The sequence below is a fragment of the Mchenga conophoros genome, linkage group LG11 (genome assembly GCF_057382185.1).
Source record: "Mchenga conophoros isolate Kocher_MC1m ecotype Shallow Benthic linkage group LG11, M_conophoros_male_GT1.1, whole genome shotgun sequence".
Taxonomy (NCBI): Eukaryota; Metazoa; Chordata; class Actinopteri; order Cichliformes; family Cichlidae; genus Mchenga; species Mchenga conophoros.
The window spans coordinates 17,281,246-17,291,704 of NC_140536.1; the positions used below are offsets into that span (position 1 = coordinate 17,281,246).

General features: G+C 38.9%; 1 protein-coding gene across 2 annotated transcripts; it reads left to right on the forward strand.

Annotated features, from left to right (window-relative positions):
• The first annotated feature begins 52 nt into the window (after positions 1-52).
• Positions 53-7,751, forward strand: LOC146563843 (uncharacterized). Of its 2 annotated transcripts, none has more exons than XM_085291183.1 (5): positions 53-382; positions 5,075-5,204; positions 5,864-6,030; positions 6,304-6,571; positions 6,740-7,751. In XM_085291183.1, the coding sequence occupies exons 1-5, from the start codon at positions 323-325 to the stop codon at positions 6,901-6,903; spliced, it is 789 nt and encodes a 262-aa protein (XP_085147309.1). In that variant the 5' UTR covers positions 53-322; the 3' UTR covers positions 6,904-7,751. The 2 variants fall into 2 exon arrangements, with proteins under 2 accessions (XP_085147309.1, XP_085147308.1); XM_085291182.1 differs by having other exon boundaries at positions 54-382; positions 5,846-6,030.
• The last annotated feature ends 2,708 nt before the right edge of the window (positions 7,752-10,459 follow it).

Consider the following 10,459-nt stretch of genomic DNA (forward strand, 5'->3'; position numbering starts at 1 on the left):
GTCACCTTGTCAACGGTTCCGGCTCGTGTGTGCGTCTCCACTACCGTCGTCAAGGACCGGCGTGCTGACGTCACCGCAGAGAGCCACGCTTCACGACCAGGCTAAACAACTTTTTCAGACGAAGTCCTTCTCACAACGAGTCCGGGACACACTCGGGAACTTTACTGAGATTTAACGAAGTGGCTCGACAGCGACAGCGCTACAACAAATTATACGTACTACTGAACACCGAAGAGCGAGTTGACCGTTTTCACTGTACCAACATATAATTTCTCGTTTTCAACCAGCGTGTTTTTTTTTTTAAATTGTTTTGGAAGTTAAAATGGGGAATCTGTGGTGGTTGTTCCTCGTCGGGCTGGCAACTGGGCCAATCAGTGGAAAAGTAAGTGGCTTTTCTTAAATGTTTTTTAATTCAAACATGTTCCAGTTGACGTATTAGTGGAAAAATACATATTAATTATCTTTAATATGTAAAATAACCGAGAAGGCTAAAACTTTAAGATATTTTTGAAAACGACAGCCCTGGGTAACGTTTGTTATGTTCATGTGGACTGTTTGAGTTCTACCCCATAGAGTTTACACATAAAATAAAAATATTACTCTTAATGTTATATCCTCAGTTTTTTGTCTGTGTTAATTATTATTATTATTATTATTATTATTATTATTATTATTATTATTATTATGTATTTACGTTAAATGTACCTTTAAAGTGAACAGCACGAATTCGTCTTTTTAAAACATAAATAAATGTTACCTCCGGATCTATAAGCTGGGTGATTTTTGACCTCAGCAGCCTTTTCAAACCGAGGCCAAGCGTCCAGTTGGTGTCAAGTTCACACAGGGCCAAAGTCTGTTCATCATTTAGCTCACAGCTTTGACATTTAAACCAGACCTGGCCTGAATTTCTCACCCACACGTTTTATAATGTTATACTGCAAATTCAAATTCTAAACCAGGAAATCATTCATATTTAACCAAGGTGGTTTAAGGAAAAAAAAAAGAGTATTTCAAAATCCTCCTCCTTTACCCCTTCCATTGTTTCTCTATGTGCGGCTGCTTTATAGCTGGAAAACACCTGGGGATGACAGGCTGAAGCAGAGCTTTGTTCATCGTCACAAAGTATGAAAAATATCCAGGCTGGTGATTTATTGACTGTAAGAAATCTCTAATGAGAGCCAGGGAGCCTCACCACCTCTGCAGAAATGCAGTTTGTTTAAGATTTATGGACTGTATATTGTGAAAGGAGACGGAACTGAAACACGATACTGCTTCTGGTGTATATTTGTAGCAGAGGAAAGAGACATGCAATCCCTTAGTAGGACTCAGGGAGTTGTGGATATGGTGAAAATGAATACAGCTTGGCATTCCTGTCCTGCTTTAAGGCCCCACAGGTTGTAATCTCTGAATATAATAGCTTGTAAACAGGTGTGGCCACTCAAAAAACAAACAAACCTTTTTTCTGCTTAACTTTAATTTGTGTCATCTCATACTTTGATCCGCAGATGCTTTGATTCGTCTTCATGTCATACCACTAATACACAGACTCCAGTCTTAAATTGCTGGGTGTGATGGGCTACATCTTACATCCAAACTATCTGTGTCCCCAAGTGTAAAATGGTAAATGGCCTGTATTTATATAGCGCTTTACTAGTCCCTAAGGACCCCAAAGCGCTTTACATATCCAGTCATCCACCCACTGGTGATGGCAGCTACATTGTAACCACAGCCACCCTGGGGCGCACTGACAGAGGCGAGGCTGCCGGACACTGGCGCCACCGGGCCCTCTGACCACCACCAGTAGGCAACGGGTGAAGTGTCTTGCCCAAGGACACAACGACCGAGACTGTCCAAGCCGGGGCTCGAACCGACAACCTTCCGATTACAAGGCGAACTCCCAACTCTTGAGCCACGATTGCCCCATGAGTGTGGCTGTAGAATTACTGGTTAGTCAGTCAGTGACGTTGCTCCAATCCAAAGGATGAATGTTTAAACAGGCTTTCTTCCTTTGACAGTTTGTGATCTGGTAGTTGTGTCATTTTTCTGGATGGATGAGTAACAGCGAGTTCCACTGGGCTAGTCCAGGCAAGCACGCAGCTGCGTGGGATATGAGCAGTTTTTCATCCAAATGCTAAGAGCGAGAGGAAAAGGGTAACACCTCCTCACGGTGCTATTAATGACGATTTTCGTAGGGCTTCAAAAGCACTCCACTGAAACGCCTACATGTGAGGAAGAAAAAAAACGTTTAGAAACAAAAGAACATGAATATAAACTATGTAGTTTGACACTTGCTGCTGTGGAGAACTAAAAAGCCTGGTGGGGCGGAAGATATGTGTTCTCAGTTAATCAGCATTAGTCACAACATTGTTCTGTGTGTCAAAGGCAGTCTGTACACATGCGATTAGCTGCAAGAGGTTTTTCTTTTGATGAGTTGCTGTAGCAGTTTGTTTGACTTTCAGTGTTAGCATGCCCTTGGAGAGTTTTTATTGTATTTATTTATTTATTTATTTTTCAGTATATATTTTTTATTTTTAACCACATATCACTGATTATCTTGACTGTTCTTTGACCACCACACAACTAATGGACAAAGCTATATTAGGTCTTTGCGTACATGGAGTGGACTGGGACCTGTAGTCTCTGGTCAGCAGTTTCAAATTACTGTAATCTGAATTAAGGACATAACAATCACATGTAAGACAGAAGTAGATATTGTGTCACATTTTGCCTGTTGGCATCACTAAAGACTGCATTACCAAACTCTGTCTGATCACTAAAGTTTTAAGAGGAATATTCATTTTCTCTTGGCATCTGATAATTTTGTCCTTACAGGCTACAGCTACTTAATGTCTGTGGACATTTTATTCATTTTATGCCTTAGTCAAACATACACCACCTTCAACACAGCACTCTGCTGCTGCTGCTGCTGCTATCCAAGTGATGACAGATCTGTTGTGTGCTTTTCGTTGTTATCTAAACTAACTCTCGATCTGACCATGCTCTCATTACTTTGCAGCTCACTGGGGATATAGCTAGCTATCAGCTAAGGAGAAACAAAAAATAAGACTTTGATGATTGTCAGCTTTAATGTTGCCCTCCACCAACACTCAGTCTGTGGAGTGATACAGCTGTTTCCAGTAAACTGTCTTCATTGTGACAAAGCATCAGGATATCAGAATGTTATATACAGAGTGGGTGTGTAAATCCTGCATGCATACGTATGCTTTCCAGATGTGTATAAATTCTAAATCACATCTTCCAGTAAACCCCAGTGTAAAACTTGTATCTGTCAAGGAGAACTGATTCAGAGTCAGCAGAAAACAAACTGCCAGTAGGTGGGAGGTCAAAGCTTAATGGCATTTAGTGAAATCAATTCTAAATTAAAAATATTTGATTGATCCGTTTAAAAAGATAATGTGTTGACTCAGCTAATTGTGTGGTTAACATCTGGATTTGGTCTGGTAAAATAAATGCCAGTGAAACACAGTACAACACTTTGATCTAATACTTTTTTGTATGACTATCAAGTCAATGTTATTTATGTAGCTAATTTTAATACAACCGACGTTGACCCAGAGTGCTTTACAGGCACACTCATCTGCAATCCAAGAAGCCAGTTACAACACACAGAACTCACATAAACAGCATAGTAAACATAACGATTAAAAAGAAGTCAGAAAATAAGAATAAAATCAGAACTAAACTCTAACAATAGTTAAAACAGCTATATAAAAGAACTTGTCCAATCTGTGATGGACCTCAGACTTGACTGTTAGCAGTTAAAAAAGGTACGTCTTTAGAGGTCTTTTAAAATAGTTGGACAGATTTTGCATACATCTACCATAAGTTTGCTGATGTCTGATTATAGCCTTATAACCTGATAATTCTCAAGCTAGGCATAGAGTATATTTCTCATTGTGTATGTGACACAGACAGTCACAGCTTTTGCTTTTCTAATCTCTGGCTGAAGTCGGTGAGAACGCCAGCACCTCTTCTGCTATTTTAGTCACCCTTGGGTTTACGTGTTATTAATGCTTCACATGAATACACCAGTATCTTGGTGACATGTTGCAGAATGACCTTAAATGTTAGGTGTACAGTTGCAGATCAGATAGATTTTATATCTGTATCCCTTCTGTGGGCTGCTTGCATTATTGCATACTGATAAAAAGGTTTGTTAGCAAAAGAAAAATGGTGTTAACTTGAAAAGAACTGTTGCTTTGACAACATATTTTGTGAATTTTTATTGGAGTAAAACCTTTTTCTGGAGCAGGTATCTTATGAGAAGTACACTAAACTGTGCTTCCTTTCCTTTCTCCCTATTTTCACCCTCTCTCAGCACCTGTGTTAGTGGAAGCGTAGTATACATACCAGACATATTTCAGGTCTCAATGGGCCATATTCATCCATGTCTCTGTGTGTGAGTGTCTCTCCCTCTCTTAACACCAGCATATGTTTGAGCTTCTTTTTCTTTGGCTCTTTATCGATTTCAGCACAGTTAGTGTCTTTCTTTGATTCATGTGATCTCCGGTTGTGTTTGAGCCACTCGTCTCATTACCTTCTGTCTGCCTAGGCCTTAGATCAAGGGAAAAGAAGGTCACTGGTTTTCATCACACTCCTCTGTGTAGCATTCGGGTTGGCGGAAGGATTTCACGAGGTGCAATCTAATATGTGAAGCGGCCCTTTCCATGTGTGCGTCTACTTGCTTGCTCTCTGTGTTGTCTTTGAAGCTGCTTTATCTCATCCCTCCTCCTTTCAAAGACACTTAGTTCTCTGCTGCGTGGTTCTGCAAAGTATCACAAATTACTGCCACAGCATGTGAAATGATCAAGAAAACAGCCTATATCTACTGCACATACTATAGTATGGATGTAATACTCTCAGACAGCAGCATGCACTGCTGCATATTTGGCCAGCATACATCATTGGTTGTGAGAGGTATTGTCTTACTCCAGAACTGTAGCGAGATCCACATGTTGTCAATTAGTGAAAGGAATTCTGTGTGAATCTATGTGTGCGTTTCTCTCCTACTTAAATAAAATTGCATGTTTTTATCCCCCCTTCTTTTTGGCAGCTCTTTGTCTTCTCCCAGTCATTTAGCCCAAGTGATGACTTATACATAGAGGGCCGAACATCTGGTGACCTCCCTATAGACGATGAAGATGGTGATGATGGTGGGTCAGGCTCTGGATCTGGAGATTATGGTAAGGATATGTATGCATATCTATCTATCTATCTGTGTGTGTGTGTGTGTGTGTGTGTGTGTGTGTGTGTGTGTGTGTGTGTGTGTGTGTGTGTGTGTGTGTGTGTGTGTGTGTGTAATATATCTATATGTATATTTTCCCTGTATTGCTTATTAAATAGAAACTTCATCACAGATTATTAGACATTATTTAACTCCACTCGATCATACATGCAGGCTGGTGAGTAATACACAAGTAAGCCACAAGTGCTTGTATGTTCAGACACAGATGCACTTACAATATACCAGATGTTTGTCCTGAGGTGATACAGTGGAACCAGGTGACATTTTATTGGAAACTCACAGACTTTGAATGACTCACCTGCGTAAACTGTAGTGAGTGATGTCGTGGCACATTCAGCGTGATATAAAACTGCATTACGTTCAGGTGAATTTCAGTAAGTTATAAAACTTGCAGTAGGAACTGTTTCCACATTTGTGGCAGACTCTGCTGTAAAACCAAGTAACCTCAGATGTCAACTCGTTATCCAAGAAAAACGGTCCTATTCCTTCAGTTAATCCAATAGATTAAAAAAAAAAAAACTATTCTATAATAATGAAAAGAGACATGCTCTGAAGTGTTTTGTGTTGGTGATTTCTCAGTTTCCCGTGCCCATTCAGATGCCGGGGATATGGTCCTGACGTTGCCTAGCCCCTCTAGCAAAACAGAGCAGCGTCAACCACAGCCTACAGTACACTCTCCAGACAACCCACCAACCACAGTGGCACGCAGCCATGATCCAGCAACTACAGCGAAGGAGGCTGACATTTTCCCTGATGGAGACAAGGTAAAGTATGACTGTTCCTTTTGATTCATGTCCTCATGAAGTCTGACTTATGTCCATCTTCAGGATGATTCATCGCACACACAAGGATATTTATTCTTTTAATTTCAATTGGTGATAGTGAGAGTAAATATTAAGGTTGATTAATTTTGGAGCAGAGAAACTAATTGTGATTTATTTGCTACCGCTTTAAGGTGTGAATAGTGGTAAATGGAAAGTATCTAAAGCCACATAATGTCTCAGCATTTTTTTTAAACTGTGCTAATATCCTTATAGGGGCTTGGTGTTGGCCCAACAGCTGACTGGTTTGGAAAGGATGCTAGTCCCAGCACCACCAATGTGCCTCCCAGTGGCAGTACTAGAGCTGATGGTGTAATCAATTCTGGCAAGGAGAGACGCCTGGATGTGTTAAATCCCCAATATGAAGAGCCTATCAAAAAGTCTGATGAAACTCTTACCAAAGCTGATCGAGAAGGATTATTTGGTGAGAACTCTATGGAGGTATCCTCTGAGAACCTGCTGGAGAGAAAAGAGGTGCTAGCAGGTAAGGACTAGGTTTCTACTGTCTTACCAGTTCATTACAAAATTACAGTAGTGAGTTTTCAAGAAAATTTAGACTTCTGTTGAAGAATCTGAAATGTTAAGTATAGATAACTGTTATAAAAATGTTATTTTTTAAAAATAATTTCGTATTTCTTTTTTCCGTCTCCAGCTGTGATAGTGTGCGGAGTCATTGGATTCCTCTGTGCTGTTTCCCTCTTGTCTCTCCTTGCCTACCGCATGAAGAAGAAGGATGAAGGTAGCTACGACCTGGGAGATAACAAACTTTCTGCAACTGCATATCACAAAGCACCCACCAAGGAGTTCTACGCCTGAACTGACTAATAAGAACAAAGCAGGGTGGATTTTGGCTCCTGCCTATTAAGACTCAAATGGATCTATAACCAGCTGAAGATGATTCTTCTTGATGAAGTTTGAAGTAGACACCTCTGCTCCTCTCCAGTGCTGCTTCTTTGTTCTGTCTTTTTTTTTTTTTCCTTCGCCATTCCCAACTTCATCCGCTGCCACTTTATCTTTCTACTTAATGTTCAGTGTTTGTGACAAAGGGGTCATAATAAAATAAAGTCAAACTGTTAAAATGCTTTCCTGTCATCCCATGCTAAGGAAGGAGTAAATACCCATTCAAAGTTTTAAGAATGAAATCCTGAAGTGGATCATTGTAGTGTTGGCGAGTCGTCAGTGTGAAACGGTCCGACGCTGTGCCTTTAGACCTAAGATGAACTACGCTGGACAAGAGCTGATTCTGTGTGACCCAGAAATTGATTGCTCCTTTGGATGGATGTACGCTGAACCAGCCCAGTTCAGCCTGGTACTATATTCTGTATAAGAATAGTATTAAGATGGACCTTAAAAAGTTGACACTTTTTTTTTCTGTCCTCTGAGGTCAGATTGTGTTTTTGTGTTTTGTTTTTTCTGTGTTAAAAACTGTCTGTGTTTCTTTTTACTTTCTGTATGCTTTCTTTAATTTGTTTTGGTTTTTGTGCGGGGTGGGGGAGGGGGGTTACATGAATGAACATTTTCATATGCTGCCCAGTATTGCATTGAGAGATTTTGTTACTTTGCAGGTACAAACATTTGTTGTTGTCACACAGGCACTTACAGAACTGACCAAATATAGATACGCTTTGTTGTTTGTAAAAAAAATAAAATAATAATTTGTGGTAGTTTTTTTTTTATGTTTAGAGATTATATTTCTGTAAGCCATTTTTAAGCAATTTGTCTTTGACTTCATACAGTGTGGCAGCCTTAGTAAAACTCCCTCAGGCATCTTTAGAACACATGTAATATGTTCAGGACTTTTGGGGGGGTTTTGGTGACTGAGTGCTGCAAGCGTGTGGACAGGTGCGTCAAAGCTAATGACTATAATTCAGAAACCATAGAAGCGATCAAGGTTTTCTGACAACAGCCAAAGCGCATTCCTTTCTCGCTGTCCTCTGTATACAGCTATAATAGTTGGTTCAAGGTTTAAAGGCCAGTGAGAGCATTTACTGCTCTTTTACACTTTAGAGTTTATCAACTTAGCAGGGTTAGAGAGTTGTTAATTGTGTCTGTTTAACTAATCTGTTTCTTTTAAGCGTAAACGTGCTTTGTTTGACACATGTATTTCCTGATTTTCAGACTTTACCTCAAGCAACAAGAGCAGCATAGCATGTTTTATGGCTCCAATGAAGATACACAAAGCAGATAACGACAACAGGGTTCTATTCCCTTTCGACAGCACTTAAGTGTGTAGACCCTTTTCATAAACCTATTAGGAATTTGCCTTTTTATGGCTTTTTAACCAGCTACCTACTGCCTGTAATGGTTCAAAGAACACTGCTTACTGTTTGTCATAATAAAAATGAATATTTTAAAGCAAGTAGTACATTTGAATGCATTTGCAAGCTACCTATTCACTGTGCATAGAATAAACAGGAAGATGTAGTCATTAACCCACCTCGGTGACTCTTTGTTGATAACGTGACATTTGTTGAGTCTTCAGTGCCTCATGTTACATTATATCCTTTGCTTTGCAGTGCGGTTGAAGTATTAGTTTCATACTTTGAACTGTGAGCTGTACAGAACTGCAAGTTTGGAGTTAAAATCTACTATGCCAGTGTGGTTGAACAACTTCTGTGTGAAACAAAAACAAACCCAGAGGGTTAATACCACAGGTTAGCACTTGTTGGCAAAGACAAAATAACTTTTCTCTTCTATCATCTACATGCATTATATATAAAAGAGATGATTTTCATGTAATAATTTATACTTAATTAGACTACAATGTAGGTAAATATGTCCGTCATTATTGGGATTGTACAGTATTTACTGGTGGTTGAAGCCTCTTTGTGCCTTCAGCTTGAGTTTTATATGCCTATTTGTATCTTGGTGCATTTGATGAGCTTTAGATTATTGTCAATTTCTTTAAAAGATTTTCTAGCATCTTTTTTTTTTTTTTAAAGTCCTTTTTCTTTATGAATGCTTCTAAAAATTATAAAAGTACAGAAAGTTTATTGGAGACATGTTGCAGTTTTATTTTTTATCGAAGCTGACTGAAATCCTGCTTCTTAGAAATAAACTACACAGGTATGAGGACCAGCCAATTATCAACTTACCAAGATGACCAATAGAGAACTTTGTTGCTGGTGTATCTCATGAGGTTCACTAATGAATAAAAGTTGTGGCTTTAATGCAGTGGCTGTTTTTTCTCTGTCTCTCAACAATACTGCCCCCCCTCCCCATATACACACATCAACACGACAGGTTTACTATTATGTGTGCTCTTAAAATCTTCTTCAAGGTCACGATCTTTGTGTTTATTTGTTAATTAAGCACCTTCTGGGCATCATTTTGAAGCCCACGTGTTCTCACAGATTTGCATTTTGTTTTTATTGTGTGAGACAAAACCAAAAAGTGAACATTCAGCTGCAGGTAAAAGCTATTATTTGTTGCTTTTGTTCAGCTGATCTGAAATGTAGAGCAAAGCATTTCTATCAAGTCTCAACAAACATTCTTTTACAAAGGCAATATCAAACCTGGTCAGCAGCATGTGAAATGAGTCATATGGTCAGATGTTTTTAAAGATCTTCAGAAACAAAAGGAGAACATGTGGATCCACAAAAGGTTGGTTTTTTTTTTTAATGTATACAAAAGATGGCTGTAGTAGAAAAGAAGCAGGAATAGAAAGTAGAGCCATGCACATAAGTTAATAGCATAAAAGTGGTAGTAAAGTGTGATAAAATAAATTAATATGAATCTGACATGTGTGGGGCACTTGATGTGAATATCTATGACTGGTGAGGAATGCAGAAGATCAGTGGGAGGGGAAGATGAGAAATAAAAACCACAGATTGAGATGTGCTGTGTTTCCCACAGTGTGCACACAATACACTGTTAGCACTGGGCATCATTTTAACCATAACATTGTTTGCAAAAAGGAAGGATGACTAAGAGAAGACTCATAAAAAGAAGTGCATGATTTAACATTTGGTTTTAAATAGTTTCTAAATAGGCAGTTCCTTTTTCTTGACTTAATACCAAAAGTGAGATTGATACACTTCTTCTATACAGCTGTGTTGTTTCATTCAGTAGTGGTATTTTTCTGTGTGTAAACTTTCAATTTCTTCTTCAAATTGTTGAACAGCAGGTCAGATGTGAACCCAAAACAGCCTGTAACACATGTTAAAGAAAGGTAGACAAAGCTTTCTCAAAAGCTTCACAGACAAATAGAGCATCTTTTTTGAAATGTCAGTTTTGGAATAATGTGCAATTGCAGGTTTGGGTACTTAAACACTGATTTATGCTGGAACATAATATTTATTGTTGTGTGTTAGTTACTCATGAAAGGTATCATTTATGCACAGCTGAACAGCAGGTCAATTGTGAACCGAAA